General features: G+C 39.2%; 1 protein-coding gene across 1 annotated transcript; it reads right to left on the bottom strand.

Moving 5' to 3' along the window:
* Positions 1 to 4,827: 4,827 nt before the first annotated feature.
* SPCS2 (signal peptidase complex subunit 2) lies at positions 4,828 to 25,578 on the bottom strand. The gene is made up of 5 exons (XM_029915012.1): positions 25,452 to 25,578; positions 14,153 to 14,236; positions 13,179 to 13,339; positions 11,575 to 11,709; positions 4,828 to 5,716 (listed from the first exon to the last, which is right to left on the bottom strand). The coding sequence occupies exons 1-5, from the start codon at positions 25,563 to 25,565 to the stop codon at positions 5,530 to 5,532; spliced, it is 681 nt and encodes a 226-aa protein (XP_029770872.1). The 5' UTR covers positions 25,566 to 25,578; the 3' UTR covers positions 4,828 to 5,529.
* Between the last annotated feature and the right edge of the window lie 3 nt (positions 25,579 to 25,581).

Here is a 25,581-nt window from a genome sequence, read left to right as displayed (position 1 = left end):
TCTTGATAAAAACCCTCAAAAAAGTAGGGATAGAAGGATCATACCTTGAGATTGTAAAAGCCATATATGAAAGACCCAAAGTTAATATGATCCTCAATGGGGAAAAACTGAGAGCTTTCCCCAGTAAGGTCAGGAACAAGACAGGATGTCCATTCTGGCCACTGTTATTCAACATAGTATTGGAAGTCTTAGCCTCAGCAATCAGGTCAAACTTTCACTCTCTGCAGATGTCATGATACTCTATGTGGAAAACCCAAAAGATTCCAGCAAAAAACTGCTAGAACTGATCCATGAATTCAGCAAAGTGGCAGGATATAAAATCAATGCACAGAAATTGGTTGCATTCCTATACACCAACAATGAAGCAACAGAAAGAGAAATCAAGAAATCAATCCCATTTATAATTGCACCTAAAACCATAAAATACACAGCAATAAATCTAACCAAAGAGGTGAAAAATCTATACACTGAAAACTATAAAAAGCTTATAAAAGAAACTGAAGAAGACACACACGAAAAGTGGAAAAATATTCCATGCTCCTGGAGAGAAAGAACAAATATTGTGAAAATGTCAATACTACCCAAAGCAATCTACATATTCAATGCAGTACCTATCAAAATAACTCCAGCATTCTTCACAGAGCTAGAATAAACAATCCTAAAATTTGTATGGAACCACAAAAGATCCTGAATAGCCAAAGCAATCTTGTAAAAGAAAATCAAAGCTGGAGGCATCATAATCCCAGACCACACGCTGTATTACAAAGCTGTAATCATGAAGATAGTATGGTACTGGTATAAAAACAGACACACAGATGAATGGAACAAAACAGAGAACCCAGAAATGGACCCACAAACATATGGCCAACCAATCTTTGACAAAGCAGGAAAGAATACCCAATGGAACAAAGACAGTCTCTTCAGCAAGTGGTCCTGGGAAAACTGGACAGTGACATGCAGAAAAATGAACCTGGACCACTTTCTTACCCCATACACAAAAATAAATTCAAAATGGATGAAAGGCCTAAATGTAAGACAAGAAGCCATCAAAATCCTTGAGGAGAAAGCAGGCAAAAACCTCTTTGACCTTGGCTGCAGCAACTTCTTACTCAACATATCTCCAGAGCCAAGGGACACCAAAGAAAAATGAACTATTGGGACCTCACCAAAATATAAAGCTTCTGCACAGCAAAGGAAACAATCAGCAAAACTAAAAGGCAACTGACAGAATGGGAAAAGATATTTACAAACAACATAGCAGATAAAGGATTAGTATCCAAAATCTATAAAGAACTTATCAAACTCAACACCCAAAAAAACAAAGAATCCAGAGAAGAAATCAGCAAAAGACATGAAGACACTTCTCCAAAGAAGACATCCAGATGGCCAAATGACACATAAAAAAATGCTCAATGTCACTCATCATCAGGGAAATACAAATCAAAACCACAATGAGACACCACCCCACACCTGTCAGGATGGCTAACATTAACAACTCAGGCAATGACAGATGTTGGTGAGGATGTGGAGGGGAATCTCTTTTGCTCTGCTGGTGGGAATGCAAACTGGTGCGGTCACTCAGGAAAACAGTGAAAATTAAAACTAGAACTATCCTATGACGCAGCAATTGAAGTCCTAGGTACTTATCCAAGGGATACAGGTGTACTGTTTCAAAGGGACACATGCACCCCGATGTTTATAGCAGCTCTATCAACAATAGCCAGTGTATGGAAAGAACCCAAATGTCCGTCAATGGATGAATGGGTAAGAAGATGTGGTATACACACACACACACACACACACACACACACACACAATGGAGTATTACTTGGCAATCAAAAACAATGAAACCTTGCCATTTGCAACTGTGTGGATGGAACTAGAGGGTATTATGTTAAGCGAAATTAGTCAGAGGAAGACAAATATATGACTTCACTCATATGAGGACTTAAGACACAGAACAGATGAACATAAGGGAAGGGAAGCAAAATAATATAAAAGCAGGGAGGCTGGCAGAGCATAAGAGATTCTTAAATACAGAGAACAGAGAGTTGCTGGAGGGGTGTGGGAAGGAGGATGGGCTAAATGGGTAAGGGGCATTAAGGAATCTGCTCCTGAAATCACTGTTGTACCATATGCTAATTAACTTAGATACAAATTTTAAAAAATTGAGAAATTTGGAAAAAAAGGTTATGAATCCTTGCAATTATTCTTAAAGTAGTTGTGAATACCGGAAGACATCTGAGCTGACCACATGTACCTTTGGACTTGGTTGTTAAGAACAATTTATTCCATGAGGTTGTCAGTAGGGACAGGATACGTTCTACAAAAAATATTGTGCTTTAGCAGTTTTCTTAGATGGTTTCTATCAGGGAGACAAAGTTTGGCGTAGGGAGAGGAGTGTCTAACCAGGGGTGGAGATTAGGTAAACAGTTGGTGAGAGAAAGGGCTCTCACTGGAAGAGGAACCTGGACCCAGAGAAAAATGTAACTGGTGTGTATTCAAAGGAACTTTGCATTTTCTGCCATTCTATCAGGTTGTTCTGAAGCAAAGACTGTTTCTAAGACAAATATATGTAAAAGCACCAAATATCAAAAACATGATAACAGCTGAAATTTACAAACAACATTAGATACCGTTCCGCACTCTCCTCAGAGTCTTATATATTTTGGAAGCCGCTAGTCCAGCCTAGGTGCGTGTGGGAGTTGACAGCCAGGAGGAAAATGTGATGGGGCTCAGCGTTTCCTGGTGGGAGGGGTGCTACAGACCTACTCAAGAGAGAAGAGCAGCCAAGTGGCATTCAAAACAGGCTGGGTGACCACTGGTTGCTGTAGGTGCTGAAAGCCGGTGAGAGGCGCTCTGTAGCCCCACAAATCCATGCTGAGGCTTGAGCCTGTTCAAGTGACGGGACACTGTCCTAAAATGCAAGTGGGACAGCGGGGTGGGAAGAGGGGCTGAACCAGTGCAACACATGGCTGGGCTGCTCACCCACTTCTTTGTTTAGAAAGTAATACTGCTTCAAAGGGTTTCTGGAGTCGGGGAAACCTTAAGAGATCCATGCAGCTTATGAAATCTCAAAGTGGGGTTTATGTGCAGATTGAAGGGATTACAGGACTTGTATCTTCATATTCCTAAGAAGTGTTTTCTATGTGGACATGTCTGGGGGTAAGGAGCCTAAATCATCTTAAAAGCTACACAATCCAAAACTTCTTTGACAGGGTCAGACACTTCTGAGAAGAAATGAGATTTATTGGAGGTGACAAGTTAGAATAAAGTTGGAAAACAACCCAGGTTTCTGGTTTCTCAACTTGAGGACCTACTTTTCCCCCCTCTCCTCAAACTCACTCCTCCCTTGGAATAGTGAGAAACTGGAAAACAAACATATCTTCTAATAGGAAAATAGTTAAAATGTTTATACTATGGTAGATTATGCAACTATTAAAAATGAGTTGGACTTGGGGTGGGTGGCTGGCTCAATTGGTAGAGCATACGACTCTTGGTCGTGGGGTCATGAGTTCAAGCCCCATGTTCAGTTTATTTAAAAAAAAAAGGTTTTTTTCATTAAAAACAAAAATGAGTTTGACCGATATATACTGACAGGGAAAGTACCTAATATTAAGTTTAAAAAAAAGCTACAGTTCGGGGAAGGGAGCAGGAAAAAAAATATAAACTGTAAAACATATTTCAACATAGTTCAGTTTAAAAAAAAAGACGTGTTTGTGATGTAACGAAAAAGGTATACCTTGGGGCACCTGGGTGGTTCAGTCAGTTAAGTATCTGACTTCAGCTCAGGTCATGATCTCGCAATTCGTGGGTTCGAGCCCTAAATCAGGCTCTGTGCTGACAGCTCAGAGGCTGGAGCCTGCCTCGGATTGTGTGTCTCCCTCTCTCTCTGACCCTCCCCTGCTCACACTGTCTCCCTTTCTCTCTTAAAAATAAAAATAATAAAAAGAAAAAGGTACACCTGGTATGACAGAACTCAAAGGAGTCATCATGGAGAGGGTCATTCCCTAGGCCCACCAGCCCTGGGACCCTTGTGTTTAACAGTAAACAGTAACTCCTTCATTGTAAAATGATGATTATCTAATTATACACTTTCAAAGCTCCATAGTTGACACAATAGGACTATCACCTTAAAAAGAAAATAAAAATAAATAAATAAAAGGAAACCAGAAATTCAGAGAATTACATGACTTACCAAGGTTTATAAGAGTAAAGAGTAGAGAACCCAAGGCTTCAGATCCCTATCCAGTCATGTTCCATAATCCCCCTACTTTGTGACATGAGATAGGAGAACACTGCCATAGGAAAATGTAATAAGGGTAAATTTCCTATAAACTGAAAATAGTTTTAGGTACAAGGCTTAGCTGGAATTGTACTTTTGTAAGCCAGAGCAACAATATTCCTATAGGTCACAGGATTGGGGCAAGTGCTCAGTCTGTCTGACCATAGTGAGAAAATACTGGGAAAGATAACTCACCACTCTGGAGCCAGAAAACCAGGTTTAAATCTCAATTCTAATACTAGCTATATGACAAATTATTCAACTTTTGTGCCTCAGTTTCATCATCTATAAAATGGGGATAGTAACAGTCCCTATTTCTTAGGACTGCTGTAAGCATTGGTGAATCAAATACGTGGAACACTGGCTGGGCACAAAGTACTGAGTGTCATTCCGGTTACCCCTGGAAAGCTAGCAGTTCCTCACCAACAGGTCTGTACAAGTTTCTGACTAGCAAAACTGCCTAGAAAACAAAAGGAACCTATAGTAGTAAGCCTGTTAACATTGCTGCTCTGCTCCGTCCTTCCATCAAGACTATGACTCCATTTTTTCACATCTTCTTTCCTTTTATTGAAAAAAATTTTAGAAAATGGCAGTTAATAAAGGGCACAAACAAATCAACAGGTCTTTCCTAGTGGAAAACATAGACAATATAAAACTAAAAATGCCACTGGCTTCTTTAATTGGTTAAAAGCACAAAATGTAACAGGCAGAAGGTCTGTTTCAAACAAATTAAAAAGCTGTGTTTTTTTATCCAATTCTCCCCCAAATCAGATATATACACACCCACAAAAATGGTGTGTGAAGGAAAGCTGTCATACATAAGAAGTTGTATCCCGAAGTAAGAGAATAGCTATTGAAACAGGAACTAACACAATAAAGTCAGCAATAGGTTAACAATTTTAAAAATTGAGTCTTCAAATGCTGCATGGCACAAAGCTATACGATATAAAGTACTGCTGGGTAGGAAGGAAGTCTGTATGGCTGCTAGCAAAAATGCTTTTCCAGAAAAGCAAATCAAAACAACACAATCAGCAGACCTAGGAGGCTAAAGCTAGACATCAGAGCTACAACTTCTCATATCTAAACTAGAAAATCTTATTTATCCAGAATGGACTAAAATTTCAGGACAAAACAGGGACATTTTTAACACATCTTACTTTATCCATTTTAAGTTCTCTGTTTCCTTCTCCCTCACCCCGAAATTCAGCATGATCCAGCAGAAAGATGGCTGCTTTTAGAATTGGCTATTTTATTTTTCTTTCTGTGGCAAGACTGTCGTGGAGCCTGGATATTTCAGGCTCATATGCATCCATGACCAGTGTCCCGCTGTGGTCAAAAAACTTAGCAATGGACTTGGTGAACTCGGCCTCTCGCTGCTGCTTTGTTCTTCCACTGATGAAGGTCAACTTCAGAGTATATTTGTCATCAAACCTAAGCAAAAATGACAAATCAAAAACCAAACATAGAGAGTCAACTGTAGCACTAGAGCATCAACTGTTTTTGAAGAAAGGACACTGAGCTGGCTACTGGTGCTGTAGGTCATACACAGATCTATGTTAAAAAAAAAAAAATCCAGGGGTTCCTAATTGCCTTCAAGATACAAATTCTGATTCATTGGTATTGCCATATCTGCCTTGATTTATTTACTGTGCACTTCATTTACCTTGTCATAGACTGGTCAGTTATACAGACCATCTCCTCTTACCTCTGGACTTTGTATTTACTATGCTAGAAGGGTCTTCCTAGTAGACATTCCTCTCCCATCTCACCAGACTAGTTCAGGGCATAAAGTTTTCTGGGAAGGCCTTCCCAAACTGGGTCAGATGTCTCACCTTCGTCATATGCTGCACCATCAATCATCAACTCAAATATTAAGCACCCATCAGATGCCAGATCTAATGGTAGTCTCCCATGAAGTCAATGAAATTATCTACTGAAATGATGTTCATGTATCTATCTGTCCTCTTCACTAAACTCAGAGATTCTTGAGGACAAGAATTCTGTCTTATTTGTTTTCTATTCTTAGTTTGGCCCTTGGCAGACAATCAAATTTTTATGATTAAATTAGGAACTCGTGCTTTCACTGATGTTCACCAATTCCAGGCTGCTTGGTGCTTGTTCTCTATAATCAGTTTAGTTCGAGATTCTACCCTTATTCTGGGTCAGAGGATATCTTTTACTACATGATTTCCAGAGATTCTTTCCCTACACCTTAGGGTACCTCGAAGGCCTTTGCTATATCTACCTATTCTAAAGTGTTAATAGAATCAACCTCTGGCAGGCTGATGCTCCTCCCCTGACCATGACCTGTTTGTTTCTATCTCCATCTAACTAGGGCACATTCAGTAGATTGTCAAGCTGTTATTATTTTTAGAGGAAGTAACTGCTTAAGCGTGTTTCTGCATGTTTAAAATTGGAAACCTACCACATACTTTTAAAGATCACTGTCATAGTTAAAACAGTACCTATTATTAACCAGTGCTCAAAAAATCATAGCTCAATAAATTATTATCTGAGAAATAGCAATTGTTGGCAAGGATATGAAGAAAAAGGAACACTTGAGGACTATCGATAGGAATGTAATTTGGTGTTGCCACTGTGGAAAACAGTACAGAAGTTCTTCAAAAAATTAAAAATAGAATTATTATTCTATTAGTAGTAATTCCACTACTCACTATTTACCCCCACAAATGAAAACACTAATTTGAAATACCCTATATTTATTGCAACATTATTTACAAGACCCAAGATATGGAAGCAGCCCAAGTGTCCATTAATAAATGAATAAAGTCACAAAAAAGGGATGAGATCCTGTCATTTGAGACAGACAATATGATGAATTTCATGGGTAGTATGCTAAATGGAAAAAGAGAAAGACAAATACCATATTGTCACTTATATGTGGAATCTAAACAAAACAAATTAATAAACAAAAAGCAAAATCAGAACTATAAATACAGAGAAAAAAACGGATTGTTGCCAGTGGGGAGGTCGCTGGGAGGATGGGCACAACAGGCACAGGGGAATGGGCGATACAGGCTTCCAGTTAAGGAATAAGTAACAGGGACAAAAGGCACAGGAGAGGGAGTATAGTCAACATACTGTGACAGCACTGCATGGTGACAGATGGCAGCTACACTTGAGGTGAGTTACCTACAGAGCTGTTGAATCACTATGCTGTACACCTGAAATTAATAGAACACCATGTGTCAACCACACTAAAAAAAAAAGGCTAGCCAGTTATTCCCAACCTGAATAGCTATGAGTGAAGGTCCTTAAACTACTTTCAATACCTCAAAAATTTTCTCAAACTCCAGCCAACTGCTGTGAGTTGCTTTCACAGTAATTTGGGGACTTTTAGGCCCAGTTCCTCTGGCAGTTCCATGGCTTTGATGGTAGGACATGATCTGATGAGTTGTGATCTCATGCCCGTTAGGAATAATTACTCATTAATATTTAATTATTATATATTATATAACCTACAAATAATTACATAATATAATTTCAGGAAAATATGTTATAATTACTGTTACATAATAATGATATAACATTTATTCAGTACCAACTACACATGTCAGTTTCAGATGCTAGGGATATACAGCAGTGAACACAACAGACAGAGCTGTGCCTTTTGGGATTTTTACTTTAGCGTATATGAAAGAATCAACAATAAAACAAAAAATATGATGTCTTTTTAAATATAGTAGACAGGAAAAGGATTCACTAAGCAGATATTTAAGCAGAGCCCTAAAGAAGGGAAGAATAAGCTATCTGGAAAAAGAATAATCTAAGCAAGGAAACATCAAATGCAATAGCCCTAGGGCAAGAACATGCCTGAAATGTCTGAAGAACACAATGGAATGAGAGGAGAGAGCCACAGGAAATAAGGGCTGTGTGTGCATATGTGTGTGGGGTGCAGAGAACAGATAAGTACAGACTTCTAAGCTGGGCTTAGGAGTTTAGATTTTTCTCAGAGTGACGGGGTTTTGAATGGAGGACTGAGTTGACCTGCCTTACGTTCCAAAAAGATCCCTCTGCCTGTTGTCCTGGAAATAGACTTTGAGCAGGGAGAGCAGCTGTGGAGGTCCATGAGGACATTATTACAGTGACCTGAGAGATGAGGGTAGCGGTAGCGATGGCAAGTGATCAGACTGAATATATTTAGAAGACAGAGCTGACAGGATTTGCTGACAGACTACTGGAAAGACTAAGAGAGAGGAGTCAAAATGAGTACTGGCCGGAGTAAGTAGGAGGATGGAAGTCCATTTATTGAGATGGGAAAACTGGGGGTAGAACAGGTTTGGATGAGGGATAGCAGGGTGAAGTTTTGAATATGTTAATTCTGAAATGCTAAATAGGATCCAATATCAAACAGAAAAGTGGAGTTCAAGATAGAGGTGTAGGATAAAAATACAGGTTTAAAGATCTTTATCATAAAGATGGTATTTAAAGTCTTGAAAGTCTAGATATATTACACTTAGTGAATATAGATAGAGAAGAGGTGCTAGGAACAAGCACTAGTGGCATTTCAAATTTAGAGTTGTTCTTCAAATACTGAAGAATCAAAAAGGAGACTAAAAAAGCAGACATTAAGGTAATAAGAAATTAGGAGATTATGGTTTCCTAGAAACCTAGTTAAAAAAACAAGTGTAACAAGGGGAGAGTTATTCACTGTCAAATGGTGGCTGAATAAGAGAGGAAAGAGAAAATAAAGACAAAGCCAAGAGATACAGAGAGAAGAAATGGGAGCAGAGAAATAAGAAGACCATGTGAAAAGAATAAGGAGAACAAAACCAAATTTTTTAGCTGAAGAAATTACAGCATGTTTATATGCCACAGCAGAGAAGGAAACCTCAAGTAAATGAGAAGGGAGAGAATCTAGTGGACAAATGGAGAGGAGGCTTTAGATGGGAACCTAGGAAGAAACAGACTATGATAGGTATCACAAGCAGGTAATGACAAGACTTCTGACTGCTTTGATCTTCTCAGCAACAAAGTGGAGAGTAAATATGGGAGAGGAGGGTACGTTTGAGGACAGAGGAGAAGGTATGAAAGATGCTTTAGGACAGTGAGAGTAACTGGACTACAGAAATGCCATGGAATCAAAGATGGGTAAGGAGGAAGACAATAAAGACAAAAGGGACAATGAAAAGGGGAGGCTCAATGGATTAGAGAGGCCAGTGAGGCTGAAGAACCATCGGAACAAGAGAACTGAAAAATAAGAAACAATGGTCATAGAGTGGGATGCCGAAACTGAAAATATTGAAGGTGATTAGTTACCATTATCAGCAAAGTTTAGGATATGTCCAGGGAAATGAGTGTTTAAGACATGGTAGAAAACAAGATGATCAGAGAAGAGGCCAGAGAACAGGAATCATCAACTATTTAGATAATGAAATCACCAAGACTTCCAAAGGAGCTATGTTAGAGAGAGTGCCAATGAGCCAGGAACTATCTTCAAGGAAAGAGAAGAGAGTCTATATTAAGTGCAGTAAGAAGGAAGAGAGGTGGCATACTTCCTCACCACAGGAAACAATAATGTGGCAGCTGGTAAAAATCAGCAGAGAACGTGGAAAAAACCAGAACCCTCGTGCACTGTTTGTGGGATTGAAAATGGTGCAGCTGTTACAGAAAATAGACTGGCAAGTCCTCAAGCAATTAAAAGAGTTTCCGTATGACCCAGCAATTCCTCTCCTGAGTATGTTACCTGAGAAATGAAAATGTTATATCCACACATAAAAAGGAATAAAAAGGCATAAAAAGGAATAAAGTACTGATACATGCTACACCATGGGAACATTATGCCTAGTGAAAGAAGCCAGTCACAAAAGATCATATATGATACCACTGACATGAAACATCGTGAACAGAGAAATCTATAGAGACAGAAAGTAGATTAATGGTGACTGAAGGCTGAAGGAATCTGGGGAGGGGCAGATAGCTAAAGGGTACAGGTTTCTTCTTGAGATAATAAAAATGCTCTAAAGTTGGCTGTGGTGATGGTAGCAGTATCTGAAAACACACCAGAAACCAATGACCTGTACACTTAAGTGTGTGAACCGTATGGTATGTGAACTGTATCTCAATAAAGCTCTCAAAAAAATACACTGTGCATGAATGTATGTATGAATGAAATGAAATGTGTGTATGAAGATAATGAAATCAAGATGCTGCTAGGGTCTAGAATTCTACAACTGTTTTTAGGAGCCTGGCACAAGGTATAGATTTCTGATGGCTAAGGTCAAAGGGCAGCTGGGAGCCCTGCCAGGAAGAGAACTCAGCTGGAAGATGAGAATGATGTTCTGCTGCTCCTCATAGGCCCCTCCACAAGTTGGTAACGAGAGGCTGTTTGGTGTTGGTGCTACACTTATCTTCATATATGAATAACAGGACTTGTAATCTGAGAGCCTACTATGTGCTAGGAACTGTCCCATGTGTTTTTAGGACAGTGACTAAGAGCATGAGTTCTGGGCTCAGATGTGGGCTGGAGTACCTGCTAGAATTCACTTTTGGGCTCTAGGAATTAATTAAACACTTTGAATCTGTGTTCTCACCTATAAAATGGGTGGTTCTAAGATTTAAATGATACAATGCACCTGGCACAATATGCAATATATGGTTAATGTTCCACTGACTTTTGTTATTTTTATACTTGGTATATATACCAACTGGTATCTTCCCAACAACTCTCATGAGTCATTCTTGATCCAATTTTGACTAAAGCTCAAATAGTTTACATGATATACCAAAAGTCATACAGCTAGAAAGAGATGAGCTGGAACTTAAACCCAGCTCTGGATACCTAAAAAGATCTCAGGTGTCAGTTGTACAAAGTTATACCCATGGTTGGTCAGGAACACAGAAAGGTGATTCTCTGAGTTGCCCAGCGCATTGCTGCAAAAATTTCTGATTGCACAGACTGCAGTCAAGATCACAGAAGACATAGAAGCTTATGGGGTTCTTTAAAGATAACTCACTTCACCTTTGGCTTTCTTAGTTCTACGTTCTAATTGGCTGTTTATTGGCCACAAAGAAATAGACTCATTCTTCATCCTTCTACAAAGTACTTTCTCCCACAGTGTATCCCCAGAGCACTTCTGTGACAATACAATCTCAGAAGTACAATGCTAGGAAAAACCTTGTAGACCACTCATACCCCTTTCTTCGTTTTACATGACTGGCACTATAATCTGCATGGAGTAAGCATACAATAGTTTGTTGCTGAAAATGACTTAATTCCCAGAGAGAATCCAACAGCAGAATTTAAGGGTCTATGAGGGCAGTCATACCTTTTGAGACTGGAGGACAGTTGCCAAATATCATCAGGATCCATTCCTGTAGGATCTTTCCTGTGGGCCACAAGAAAGATGCTCTTCTCCTTATATGAGGTATAAATGGTCAGGATCCCCATCATCACAAAATAGGTTCAGATGAAGTTAAGGAAAAGACATACAAACACACACGCACACACGAAATAACAAACTGACAAGCAAGGGCTATGAAAACTTTCATAACGAATAGTCCTAGAGAAGACAGTTTTATCTTGCTGCAGAAACATTGAAAATTTAACTATTTCATTTTCATCCTTATGGGTGTGTGTGTGTGTGTGTGTGTGTGTGTGTGTATTTAGCGTCAAGCAGAGAAGTCATTACAATTATATATATATAGAACTGACATGATTATAAAAATAACAAGATCATGTTTGCTTTAAACACCAACAAATGAAATTTCATCATGGTAGTTCTCTTGGGAGGTCATATATTTATAATAATGTTGCTCTCATTGTTTAAACCTCTTTCGGAATTCCTTTGGGAGCTGTCTCCAGAACATAGAGCATACCCTCTGGAACCACCTTAATGGTGAAAAAATTCATACTGGGATGATTTATCTGATTACTGAAAGAAGTCAAGCTGCCAATTCTGGGACTATGATTTGGGATCAATTTGGATAATACCATTTCTAATCAGAGCCTGCTTTATTAAATGGCTTGCTAGAAGAAAAATTCCCAAAGTACATTTCTTATAGAAATATTTCAGGGATGCCTGGGTGGCTTAGTTGGTTAAGCATCTGACTCTTGATTTCGGCTCAGGTCATGATCTCACGGTCAGAAGTACAATCCCCACAGTGGGGCTCTGCGCTGGGCATGGAGCCTGATTAAGATTTTCTCTCTCCCTCTCTCACTGCCCCTCTCCAGCTTGCGTGCACACAAGTGCAAGCACTCTCTCTCTCCGGCTTGTGTGCATACAAGCACAAGCTTGCTCTCTCTCTCAAAAAAAAAGTCTTTATAATTCTGAATGTGTATTGCCCATATAGGTAACTGATCAGCATTCAAACAGACTCCAGTAAGTTAAGCTCTTTTTAGCACAAGATCACAAAACAACTTGCATTTCAAACCTAGGTCCTCTAGCTTCGGAACAGGATTTAATTCCACTGTTATACAAGCCACACCTCCACTCCTGCTCACTAACTCCCAGTCCAGCCCTTCAGCTTTAAGGAAACCTGAATCTCCAAAATCTGATCCTTTCCTAATATCCTGGAATGAATGTCTTGTCTTAAAGCAGACTGGGTCTAATGGGAATGCAGAGAGCTAGAAATGAGAAGAACTGGGTCTCACTATAATGTGTGTTTTGCTATTAGGCACTCACACAAGGATTATAATGACTTCTACATTAATAACTAAACAGAATTAAAGATAAAATAACCACATTAAATCTAAAATATCAGTGATAATTACCACCTACAAGTACAGATGCCCATAGCTCATAATGTTAAATTCTAACACTAGCAGGCCCCAGAATCAAATTTTGTTTTTTGTAGGGAGCAGAGAGGATGATCAGTAGAGATTTTAATAAACAGTCATGAGAGTACAAACCTGAGCATAAATAAAGGATATGATACGACACATAAAGCCAAAACAGGCTTAGATTCTGGAAAGGGGTGCATATAATCCCAGATCAAAGCCACTATGGCAAAGAAACAGGAGATGGTACAGATGGTGAGGCGACCGTCAATCAGACCAAAATTCTCCACATACTTGTACTTTTCCAGAAGTACCTATAAAAAAGAACAAGGAATCAAGCTCACAGAATTGCTTCCCTCCTAGTACCTGATTTTAGTCTTGATTTCCACATAAAAGTTATGTTAAGGATCATATAAATTACCAAGTAGTTCTCTCCAATCAGCATTTCACCACTCCAAGTAAAAAAAGACTCAAGCTCATAATGATCATAATGATCCCAGAGAAAAAGTTCATTAACTTCTCGCACATTTTTTTAATCCTCAACTTTTTTCCTGGGATGAAGAAAAAATTTCTCTTCCCTTTTTAAATAGAGAGATGACCAATCATGAATGAATATCCTATATTCCCCTCAATTCTATTGGCTCTAGGCTAATTAAACTCAAAAACAATAGACTACCAGCTTTCTGTAATTCAACAATTAGAGAATTTGACAGAAGCTTGAGATAGCTAACATTTTAACACATATTCCCTACATAGAATGTAAGGATTTTACAAACTGCTTTATAGCTCAATTCCTACAACCAAAAATAATGGTCATTCCAAGTTGAGAAGAAAAAGACCTGTAGATGTGCCATACGTTGTACATATGCTAACAGACTCCCACCTCAAGAAAATACCTTTTTGGGGTGCCTGGGTGGTTCAGTTGGTTAAACATCTGGCTTCGGCTCAGTTCATGATCTTGTGGTCTGTGAGTTCAAGCCCAATGTTGGGCTCTGTGCTGACAGCTCAGAGCCTGGAGCCTGCTTCAGATTCTGTGTCTCCCTCTCTCAAATCTGCCCCTCCCCTACTCACACTCTGTCTCCCTCTCTCTGAAAAATAAAAACATTAAAAAAAAAAAAAGAAAATACCTTTTTGGCAGAATCATCCAAAGAATTCTTCACAGCTGATCCATCCCATTTGTCAATTTTTACAGGCTTATCATCAATTTTCCACTGTAAAACAGAAAAGTTGTGCATCAAGAGGCATGGCATCTTACTGAAAGCACCATGAACTACTTCCTTAAGTGTTAAAAAAAACAACAACACAGGCCCCAAACAGTGTCACTTTAGTTAAAGACTCAAGTCAGTAAACTAAGACCCAGTACCTAACCTAACTGCAGTTTCAACTCCCCAGAAACATATCCAGTCAACAGGAATTTCCTGGTCCGCACTAGGAAATTTACTGATAGGCCCCTTCCAGTCTCTTTAGGATGAGCTTGCTTAAAACAATGGCTTCTTTGCTAATAATTTCCTTTTTTCCACTTCCTCTCTAGCTTTAAAAATCTTTGTTTCTGTAGCCTTTTGGAGCTTCCCTCTACCCACTAGATGGGATGCTGCCTGATTCATGAATCAATTAATAATGCCAATTAGATCTTTAAAATTTATTTGGTTAAAGATTTTATTTAACAGAAACATCTCCAAGTACATGTAACATTTATTTTGTCCTCTGATGATAGACATCTAAAAAACAAAACACTTAAAAATGAAATTGAAGGAGACTAGGTCACTAGAATCAGGTGGTACTGATACGTTTCCAGTCTCTATGCTGGAAAGCTCAATCTGCAAGCCCCAAACCAGAACACTTACATGGGCTACAGACACTACAGTGTGAACTCACAAATCCCATCCCTATTTTACCCAAATGTGGGAACAGGGAAGAATTCCACTGCTCATCCTTTCTTTCTGTGACCAGAAAACTTATAGACAGTATACATCCATGAACTTTCGGGCACTAACAAGATGAGAATGGTCTCTTTTAATACACCTTTGTCAGCTAATAACTCTTATATTTTACCAGTATGTCTTTGCTGTAGTAAAACAGCAAATCCAGTGTAGTCTTATGGAAAGAACATTTTGAATTAAAAATCAAGTCCTATTATCAGTTAGTTATAGGACTCTGGACAAACCCTATTTCAACTTCTCTCATCTACAGAGGTTTAGAAAGGTTCTCTAATACTGTGCTAGTTAGAAGCCAGTGACTGTCTCACACATTGCTGGTAGAAATTCAAAACGGTATAACACCTACTAAGGCAATTTAGCACGTTGGATTCCACTTCTGGGAATTTGTCCATATCTGCATACACAGGAAATAATATACAAGGCTACTTACTCACTGCAGCAGCATTTATAACAGCAAAAAGAAACTCAAGTACTCAATTACAGGGGGCTGATTAAACAATACCCTATATTACCCTCAACTGGTAAAACTACACATTCAGTCCCGTGAGTCCTTCTAGTGAATCACTCTATCAAGTGGACTTAGGGATCCCTGATATAGGCAGTATTGCCTACTAAGATACAGCAATGTTGTAACTTCATACAATTCCTCTTTCCCTCCTGCACAGTACAGATACAGGTAGACTGGGCCCAGTCAACAATCACTGGCATTGACTTTAAGACCACTGCTATTGTCAACTCCACTCCTATGACACTACTTTTATTTCCTTTTGGGGGATTTTAAAAATATATATATTCATCTCTGTATCTCTTTTAAAAATGTTTACATTCTTATTTCTTAATTTTCAGTTTTGGGCATCTACTGATTTCCCACAATGAGAGGAAATTGAGCCATTTCATCCTCTGCCAAACTCACACTAATTTTTCCTGCTTCTCCTCCCTCACCACCTTTTTAAAACAATCATAGTAGATCACTAGTGACTTGGTCTTAGCCCTTAATTTTGGCTAGATCATTATTTGAACTGTACATTATAACCATAAATGTTATTCACAGATGAGTCATGTATTATACTAGGATTACTTTTTCTTTCTTGATAGCTTTTTGTTTTCCTTGGCACTACCACCGTTTTGGTTGTTGTTTTCAATGTATTTATCACCAATAGAGTGATATTTCAAATTTTCTCCCAATTGTCTAAATTTCCTATCAATATGTGCAAAAGTATTCAGCATTCTGTGAATTTCACCTTTTTTGAATAATCGGTCTTAGAGACTTCTGACCTCCTTTGATCTGTGTGGACTGCTTTCTAGGCTTGCTGTATAGCTGTCATCCTGAAATTTCCCTTCACTACCACCCTAGGGGCTCCCATAACCTCCTCCTGGGCTGGACCCCCTTTTCTTAGACACCGTGTCTTACTCTTTTCTTGGTTTACTATTCCCTTGACCTGGTGAACACATCCTCTAGTGGCTTCCTTGAAAAATGCACATGGGAAATAAATTTTGAGACTACATATCTGAAAACATCCTTTTATTCTACACTCACAATTAAGAGAAATAATTTCTCTTCAAAATTTTAAAGTTTTATCCCATTGTCTCAAGAGGTTATGGGACTTCTGAGATTCCTGAAGCCATTCTGATTCCTGATTCTTCATATACAATGTTCTTTGCTTCTGGTAAAAAACTTACAGGAAGTTATTTATGTTGTGTGTCTAAATTTCAGGATGATATCACTTATGCAGGTCAATTCTCATCCACTGTTAAACTACTAGTACCACTGATAGGCCTTAAGCAGATTCTCAATCTGGAAACCAATGTCCTGCAGATTAAAAAACTATAGAGTTCAGGGATAGTAAGCATCACACAGCCAGTAGGGACAGGCAACTAAATCACTTAGGGCTAACTTACAAATACATGGCTCACCATAAAACTGTCCCATCTTCAGTGATAGAAAATTACTTTTTCTTGCCTTAATCTCTCAACTCAACCCCAACGCAGACTCTGTGGGCTTCTTCTCAAAGGCATACTACACTTCACACCAGAACCTAACTGAATTTAGATTGTTTGCAGATGTAGGCAAATATATTCTTTCTTGACCTAATGAGGTGGCCCTTACTATGCAAAGAAGCACAATACAGTGGTTAAAAGCTAGAGTTTTGGAATCAGACTGCTTACGTGTTAATTTTCACTTTTCTATTTAATGGATGATAATGGTCAAATAACTTAATCTTTCTTTTTTTAATATTTCTTTTTGTGACCGTGCATAATTTAACCTTTCTACAGCTTTAGTTTGCTCAACTGTAAAATAAAGACAACAAAAATATCTATTTTACACGTTAGTATGAGAACTAAATACTGTAATAAAAAACAGCAAAATGCTTGGTACACACAAATAGTTATTAAAAATTAGCTACTGTTGTTGCTATTAATTATGTAAAGCTAATATACTGCAGCACAGTTAGCTAGATTTATATAATATCTCCCTCACTTGGTAACAGGGACTACATGTTTTTACATTCTCAGAGTCAGGGACATAATATAGTGTCAACAGCTACTTCTTGAAAAGATGTCTAAACTCTTACATATAAAAAAGAGAAGGAAAAGATTTCTAAAATCTTAACCTCCAATTTAAATTTAATAAATATATACGTGGCTGAAATAATCTCTCTTGGTTCTTATCCATAGATTTTGAGGGAGGTATAACCAGCGATATTACTGAGTGCACAATGTGTCCTATGTATTGTGCTAAATGTTTTATATACATCACCTCTTTTAATCCCTATGATAACGCTATTAAGAACAATCACTATCTGCTATGAACAAATGTTTGTGTCTCCCCCACAGTTCAGATGTTGAAATTCTAACCCCAATGTGATAGTATTAAGAGGTAGCCCTTTGGGAAGTAATTAGGTCGTGAGGGTAAAGGCTTCATGAGACGGATTAGTATCTTTACAAAAAGAAACAAGAGGTGCCGGTGTCTAAGTGGCTCAGTCAGTTAAGGGTCCAACTTCGGCTGGGGTCATGATCTCACGGTTCGTGGGTTCGAGCACTGTGTTGGGCTCTGTGCAGACAGCTTTGGACTCTGTGTCTCCCTCTCTCTCTGCCCCTCACCTGCTCATAGTCTATCTAAAATGAATAAAAGCTAAAAAATTTTTTTCTTTTTAAAGACACGAGGGCTGGCTTCTATTCTCTCTGCTTTCCACCAGCTCAGGATCCAAGAAGACTGTCCATAAGCAGTAGAAGGGCCTTTATCAGAACCCAACCATGCCAGTGCCCTGCACTCAGACTTCCCAGCCTCCAGAACCATGAAATATAAATGTCAGTTGTTTAAGCTACCGGTTCGATGGCATTTTTGATAAAGCAACTCAAACTAACATCCTTCTTTTACAGATAACAGTAAGGGTTCTAGAAATTTGCCTAAAGTGACAGACAGGAAGTGGTAAAGCCAGATTCAACAGAGTTTTCATGATTTCAAAACCCATTCTCTTTGTCATTATTCTACACTGCTTCCCACAAAGTATAAGTAAACGAATTATTAGCCATCAAAAATAAAAGAAAAAGACACAAATCCCCGAAGTGATAGTCCTATAAAGTATCCTGATTCCTATCTAATAAGTTATAGCTAACATAAAATCTAAAATGATTTTAATCTTGAATATGCCAATAAAACCCACAAAATAGATTTTGAATTTTCCATTTCCCTCCATTTAAAACCAACTGCAATTTAACTGAAAATATAGCTCAAAAAGTCCCATTTTAAAGAAATCACTTCCCTGTCAGTACCAACACTAAGAGATAAAACACTTTACTCGACCAGCATACCTACTGCCAGATCTAGACAGCTAAACAGCCCATAGAAAATATGCATTTTTTAAACTTTTTAAAGAAGTGTATTTATTTGGGGGGGGGCGGGCAGAGAAAGAGAATCCCAAGCAGGCTCTGTGCCACCAGCACAGAGCTGGATGTGGGGCTTCTACCCATGAACCACGAGATCATGACCTGAGCTGAATGAAGTAGGACACTTACCTGACTGTGTCACCCAGGTGTCCCAAAAATATGCATTTGATGGCTTTGACTAAACATTACAAAGACTCATTTCAGTTACAGTTCTCTGCTGCAAGTATGAATAAAAAGTTCTACAAAGATATTTCACTACAGATATGCGATTAAGAACTTCACTTTTCAAGCACTTCAGAAGGATATTAAACAAAATCCAGGTCTTGAGAATATAGGAAGGTATTTTTTTATTTAACTGATTTGAGGATTACAGGCTTTTCCTGTTCCCCATGCATCTTCTGGCCTTAAAGGCAAAAAAAGGACTAAATCCTTAGTCATTAAGTGCATGCCCAGCAAAACAAAATTGTCTAAGTATGAAATAACACCACGAACACTTCTATGTTCTTATCTTAATAGCAGTGAAAACAGAAGTAAGTTATATAGTGATAAGGACCTCAATGGATTGCTTCATAAAGTTCCTTAGCTTCACAAAGGGCCAGCACTGCTCAAAAGATCCCCCGATTCACACTGAAGAGATGAAGGCTGCCAGGTGAGTAGTGCCAGTAGAAGGGCCCTGCTCTGATCACAAAGAGCTGAGTATGGCTCTAAGAAAAACTAATACTTTTTCTCTCCCTTCTTTGTAAGGTCTCTCCCAGTTTAGAAAGGGGATACAGGCTCCAAAGGAGGAAAGGTAGTAGGTGAGACACTTAAAAGAGGTAGTATACCCTAGATAGTCTTGTTTAGTTTACTATGTTAAGTGACTTGGACTTTATTCTGAGACAAACAATCAAATATATTTTAAGCAGAGGAACAACATAATCAAATTTCTCTTTTTTAAAGTCATTTTCTTACATATTTGAGAGGAAGAAACAGAGAGAGGGAGAGACGGAGAGACAGAGAGAGAGAGAGAGAGAGAGAGAGAGAGAGAGCGAGCGAGCGAGAGAGAATCCCAAACAGGCTCCATGCTGTTAGTGCAGAGCCCGTGCAGCTTGAACCCACGAACTATAAGATCATGATCTAAGCAGAAATCAAGAGTCAGTCGCTTAACCAACTGAGCAACCTAGGCCTCCCTAAAAGCCATTTTTAGTGGCATATACAAAAGGGTATTTCTCCTCTTTTCTGTGTGCCTTCTCTTAGAAAATGACATGTTAGCTTCGTTATCTAAGCCTGAATTCTTTTATCTCCTTGCTGCTGCTCCTATTTAGGCCCTGCATCTTAATCAGTCATCTAAATCTGATGTATTTATCTCCATGCACCCCAATGTTCATAGCAGTGCTATTAACAATAGTCAAATTATGAAAAGAGCCCAAATGCCCACTGACTAACAAAGGGATAAAGAAGATGTGGTGTGTATATACGTATGTGTGTAAACACACACACACACACACACACACACACACACACACACACACACACACACTGAAATATTACCTGGCAATCAAAAAGGGTGAAATCTTGTCATTTGCAACAACATAGATGGAACTAGAGGGTATTATGCTATGTGAAATAAGTCAGTCAGAGAAAGACAAATATATGATTTCACTCATATGTGGAATTTAAGAGACAAAACATATCAACATAGGGGAAGGGAAGGAAATATAAGATAAAAACAGAAAGGGAAGAAAACCATAGTAGACTCTTAAATATACAGAACAACACTGAGGGTTGCTAGAGGGGACATGGGTGGGGGTCCAGGCTAAATGGGTGATGGGCATTAAGGAAGGCACTTGTAAGGATGGGCACTGCATGTTATATGAGTGATAAATCACTTGGTTCTGATTTATACACGTTAACTTGAATTTAAGTAAATAATTTTTTAAAATAAATAAAATGTAAAAAAAGTGACAATGACAATTCAGTGGTTTTTATTATACCCACAAGGTTGTGCAGCCATCACCATTAATTCTAGAACCTTTTCATCATCCTAAAAAGAAACCCCATAACTGCAGGTAGTCATTCCCTGTCCCCTGCCCCTACAACCACTAATCTACTTCCTGGGCACTTCAGTTGCTTCTACCTTTTGCTTGCTGTGAATAATGCTGCTATGGTCATTCATGTGCAAGTTTTTATGCAGACATATATTTTCAATGCTCTTGAGTTTATACCCAGGAGTGGAATATGCTAAGTCATATGGTAATTCTATGTTTAACTTTCTGAGGAACTGATAAACTGTTTTCCAAGGTGGCTGCATCATTTTACATTCACACCAGAAATGTAGGAGGGTTCCAATTTTTCTACATCCTCATCAGCAATGGTTATTTTTCTTCTTTTCTTTTTTAACTATTATTATAGCCATCTCAGTGGTATCTCACTGTGGTTCTGATTAGCATTTCTCTAATGACAAAAAATGCTGAGCATCTTTTCATGTGTTTACTGGTTATCTGTATATCTTCGTATGCAGAAAGGTCATTCAAATCCTTTATTCTTTTGAGTTGAAAATTCTCTAAATAGTCTAGATACTAGACCCTTATAAGAAATATGATTTGTAAATATTCTCTCATTCTGTGGACTACCTTTTCACTTTCTTGATCGTGCCCTTTGACACAAAAGCATTTTTAATTTTGATGAAGTAAAAAATAATGAGTCTTGAGATGTTATTAAAATGCATTCGCAGGGCACCTGGGTGGCTCAGTCAGTTAAGCATCAAACTCTTAGTTTTAGCTTAGGTCATGACCTCGTGGTTTGTGGGTTTGAGCTGCCAGCACAGAGCCTGCTTGGGATTCTCTGTCTCCTCCTCTCTCTGCCCCTTCTCTGCTCAAGCTCTTTCTTTCTCAAAAATAAATACACATTTAATTAAAAAATAAAGTTTAGTTTGCAAAACAATGTTAAGAAGCCAGCACCTTGTTTCTTTAAAGACACACACACACACAAACAATTAAAGCAATGCCATAAAACTGTTGGATCTTTTTTGTCAGAGGTAGGTCAGGGTCCAGACTGCCACCCAGAAATGTGGCAAGCTAAGATACCATGGAAGACAGGAAAAAGGGATACATGGCCTGTCTGAAAACACATGGTTGCTGGGTGACAAAGCCAAGACTTGAGCCTAGGTCTTCCGACCTCAAAACAGATGCTAACAGGAGTTAACACATAGCCTGCTCCAGTATGAGAGACAACATACTAAGAAGTAAGGTAAAAAACTCACATCTGCTTAGAGAAGGCTAGAGGCATATTTGCATCTCTTTATTACATTTCTTTATGGGAAGTGAAACTATAGCTGCAGGAAATAAAAATAAAAACCCTTCAAAAAAATCAAGACAAATAAAGAGGTTGTCAGGTAACAGCCTCTCAACTCCACAGAGCAAAAACTTCTCTATTCAGATCCCCTTCCACTGAGAATAATATTTTTCTCCATGTTTCTCTTCCATAGTACCCTCAGTTTTCAGACAATCAGAGGCACCATCTCTAAGGCAGTTTCTGATGACAGAGGGGGCAGATTTTAGGTTTTTTTGTCTGCTAAATTCAATGCCATATTTATTCTGTGTTGATCACCTCAGAGAACTATAAGAACCTTTCTTGGGAAACTAGACAAATACAAATTGGTAGAAAAATACAAGACAGTAGGTCATATTAACTGATAGCTTAATTCCCATGTGCAATAAATGCTAGAGAATTTAGAGGAACAATCTGATATAAAGCCAAAGTAAAGTTTTCTGAGAAAAAGCACCTAAACAGATCTTGACTTATTTTCTCTCCCGTATGTCCCTCATTTCTTGGTTAATTCTGCCAAGTGCTCCTTTGTGAGGCCTTTTATCTACTTCTGCTGCTCAAGTTGGGGTTCTCATCACCCGAGCATTCTATTTTTATAGCCACTTACAAAGAACATTTACCAATATTGTACAATTTAATATTAACAACAAGCTTATAATACATATGAAAATCCACATTGTTTACATAAGGAAATTCAAGTTCAGTAGTACCGTGTAATTTATTCAAGGCCATGTGGCTTTTAATAGGCTGCACTAGAACTCAAACTTGTCTTTCATTTAAAATAAACCCTATATGCTAGTAAGGTATAAGGCCTTTCAGAAGACTTAATTTCTACTTCCCCAAGTTATCTAATTTTTGGAAAACCACTTTATATAGTTTTAAAGACCTTCAACAGCTTCCTACTCTTACTCCAAGCAATCCATTTCCTCCTCAATCTGATTCTACCTTCATGTCCCTACAGGTCTCCTAGGACAGTCCAGTCAACTCACTACCCAAAACATCAGGCACCATCTGCACCACCATTTGCTCAAGGACATTCTTAATGTCCTAGTATGCTGTCCTCTCTCTCAAAATAAGGTCCTAGCTCCACTCTCAGACATGAATGAAGTCTTCCCCTGGGGCCCTCACCTCCTTACTGAGTAGATCTCAGGGAACGTTCTCTTTGCATATGAACTTCTGTAAAAAGCACCCATCTGAATACACCAAGTACTTTTAATATACTGGGTACCTCCATGTCCTATAGTCAGCTATACTGAGTTACTTTTTTTTTTTTTAAGTTTATTTATTTTGAGAGAGAAAGAATCCAGGCTCCACACAGCACAGAGCCTGATGTGGGGCTCAAACCTACAAACTGTGATATCATAACCTGAATGGAAATCAAGAGTCAGACACTTAACCCAGACACCCACTGAGTACTTTCTGACAGTAGAATTCTTGATTTTTTTTCTTTGCCATTGCACATATGTATTAGATGCTATAGGTCAAAGAGATCATTCATGTATATCACCTCATTTGATTCTCCCCAAAACTGTATTATTTCAGATGAAGAAAGGTAAGCTTAGTGAGGTTAACTGACTTCCCGGTCCTCAGTGTGAAAGTGACAAAGCTACTTGAAAGCCTAAATCTTATGATCCTCAACTCCAAGTTCTGCCAACAATGCAATGATGCCACATACTTTTCAGTAATCATTACCCTAACAGAACACCCATGTGTAATGTTTAGGTGATGATCTAAACAGAGGGAAAACAAGAACACTCAATGGGATAGGATAAACAGGCTGCTGAGATGCTCACCAGCAGAAAGGCAGGACTTGTGTATGAAAATGACCATCAATTCCCAACACTCTCAAGTGTCTTGGCGCAATCTACCATCCCAATTCCCAGAAATGTTACCCTCTCTTAGAAATGGTTAAGAACTGGGACGCCTGGGTGGCTCAGTCAGGTGAGCCTAGGACTTAGGCTCAGGTCTCCATCTCAAGGCTTGTGAGTTCAAGCCCCGTGTCCAGCTCTGCACGGACAGCTCAGAGCCTGGAACCTGCTTCGAATTCTGTGTCTCCCTCTCTCTCTCTGCTCCTCCCCCACTTTCACTCTGCCTCTCTCTCTAATAAAAACAAAAAACACACAAATAAACATTTAAAAAAATTGGTGAAGACTGTGACTGTGAGAACCATGTGATTCAAAACCAATGACACCTAAAAACAGAAGCAAAAAAACCTGATCTCAACCCTCAATATGATCACATGTTCATTTCTTAGGCACCTACCATCTGTTAGGCACAAGGAAGTCCAGCAAAAGCTGCTTTCGATTAAAGCAACAAATCCTATTTACTATATTAAAAGCTCCATACTTAATATTTCTCATTAAACTGGCCCAGGGCCCCACAGTGAGAGAACTGGAAGGGACTAACAGTACTTTAGGCTAAGTCCCTCATTTAACAGATGAAGCAACACAGGGAAAACAAACATATTTCAAGGTCACACAGCTAATTAGAGGCAGAACTAGGACCTAGATCTCCTTGCAATTGTTTCTAACAAGAAGCTCTGCAAAGGGCAAGAAGGCCCAAGCGGCAGTTTTCCGTTTTTTCTTTTCCTTTAAGTCCTTGTTGCTAGTACTGCAGTTAAACAAAAAATGGATTGGCGGAGAGAAGAGGCAACCTAGAGCATGCAGCAAGCTCACGAATTCGACTCGCTGCAATTAGTGGCAGGCAGAGGGGTAAAAAGGCGGGGGGGGGGGGGGGAGTGTGAAGAAAGCGAGAGAAAAAAATCTCAAAGGCTTCCTGTCATCCCAATAAGGGAAGTTCAGTAATAGTAGTATCGTGATAAAACACCTAGAAACTTGAGTAAGCAAATGGTCAAGGAGCACTTAGAATCTGCAGCAGCACCCAAGTGTGACAGTGATGGAACTTTGGGGACTACTTCGAGTAGCTGATTTCGTTCCTTTGGGCTTCAGTTTTCCCAGTGAAATGGGTACATCAACTATGGCCCCCCGCACCTCCGAGGAAAAGCGATGGTTGCATTGAAATGTGGGAATAATCAAATTATCCCAAGAAGCTGTGGTGGCCAGCGTTAAGTAAGGGCCAGGCACACTTCTAAGAAGGAAGGAAGACCTGAAGGGAAAGAGCCAAGGTTCAAGTTGTGGAGATCGGTCTACAAGCACCCATAGGGTTCCCACGATGGGCCAGGGCAGAACACCCCGGTGAAAAGCCATAGAAGAAAAGGGGGGCGGGGATGGGAAGGTGGAATCGCTGCCTCCCGGGCCCCCCAGGTCTCGGCTGTCCCCCCAAAGCGTCTCCTCACCTTATCCAACAAGCCACTGCGGCCACTGCCTGTCCCGGAGCTGGAACCACCGCTAGCCCCACTACTGCCTCCTCCACCACCAGCCCTCCCGCCCTGTGCAGACGCCGCCGCCATCTTGTCTGCCTCTGCG

Source organism: Suricata suricatta, chromosome 11 (assembly GCF_006229205.1).
Source record: "Suricata suricatta isolate VVHF042 chromosome 11, meerkat_22Aug2017_6uvM2_HiC, whole genome shotgun sequence".
In the NCBI taxonomy this organism is placed as follows: Eukaryota; Metazoa; Chordata; class Mammalia; order Carnivora; family Herpestidae; genus Suricata; species Suricata suricatta.
This window is presented reverse-complemented; position numbering and strand designations above follow the sequence as displayed.

Coding starts and splice junctions, on each gene's coding strand:
- SPCS2 (XM_029915012.1), bottom strand. CDS start 25,565: ATGGCGGCGGCGTCTGCACAGGGCGGGAGGGCTGGTGGTGGAGGAGGC. Junction 13,340..14,152: donor TGGATGATTCTGCCAAAAAG/GTATTTTCTTTT, acceptor TCTTTTTTATAG/GTACTTCTGGAAAAGTACAA. Junction 5,717..11,574: donor CTGTCCTCCAGTCTCAAAAG/GTATGACTGCCC, acceptor ATTTTTGCTTAG/GTTTGATGACAAATATACTC.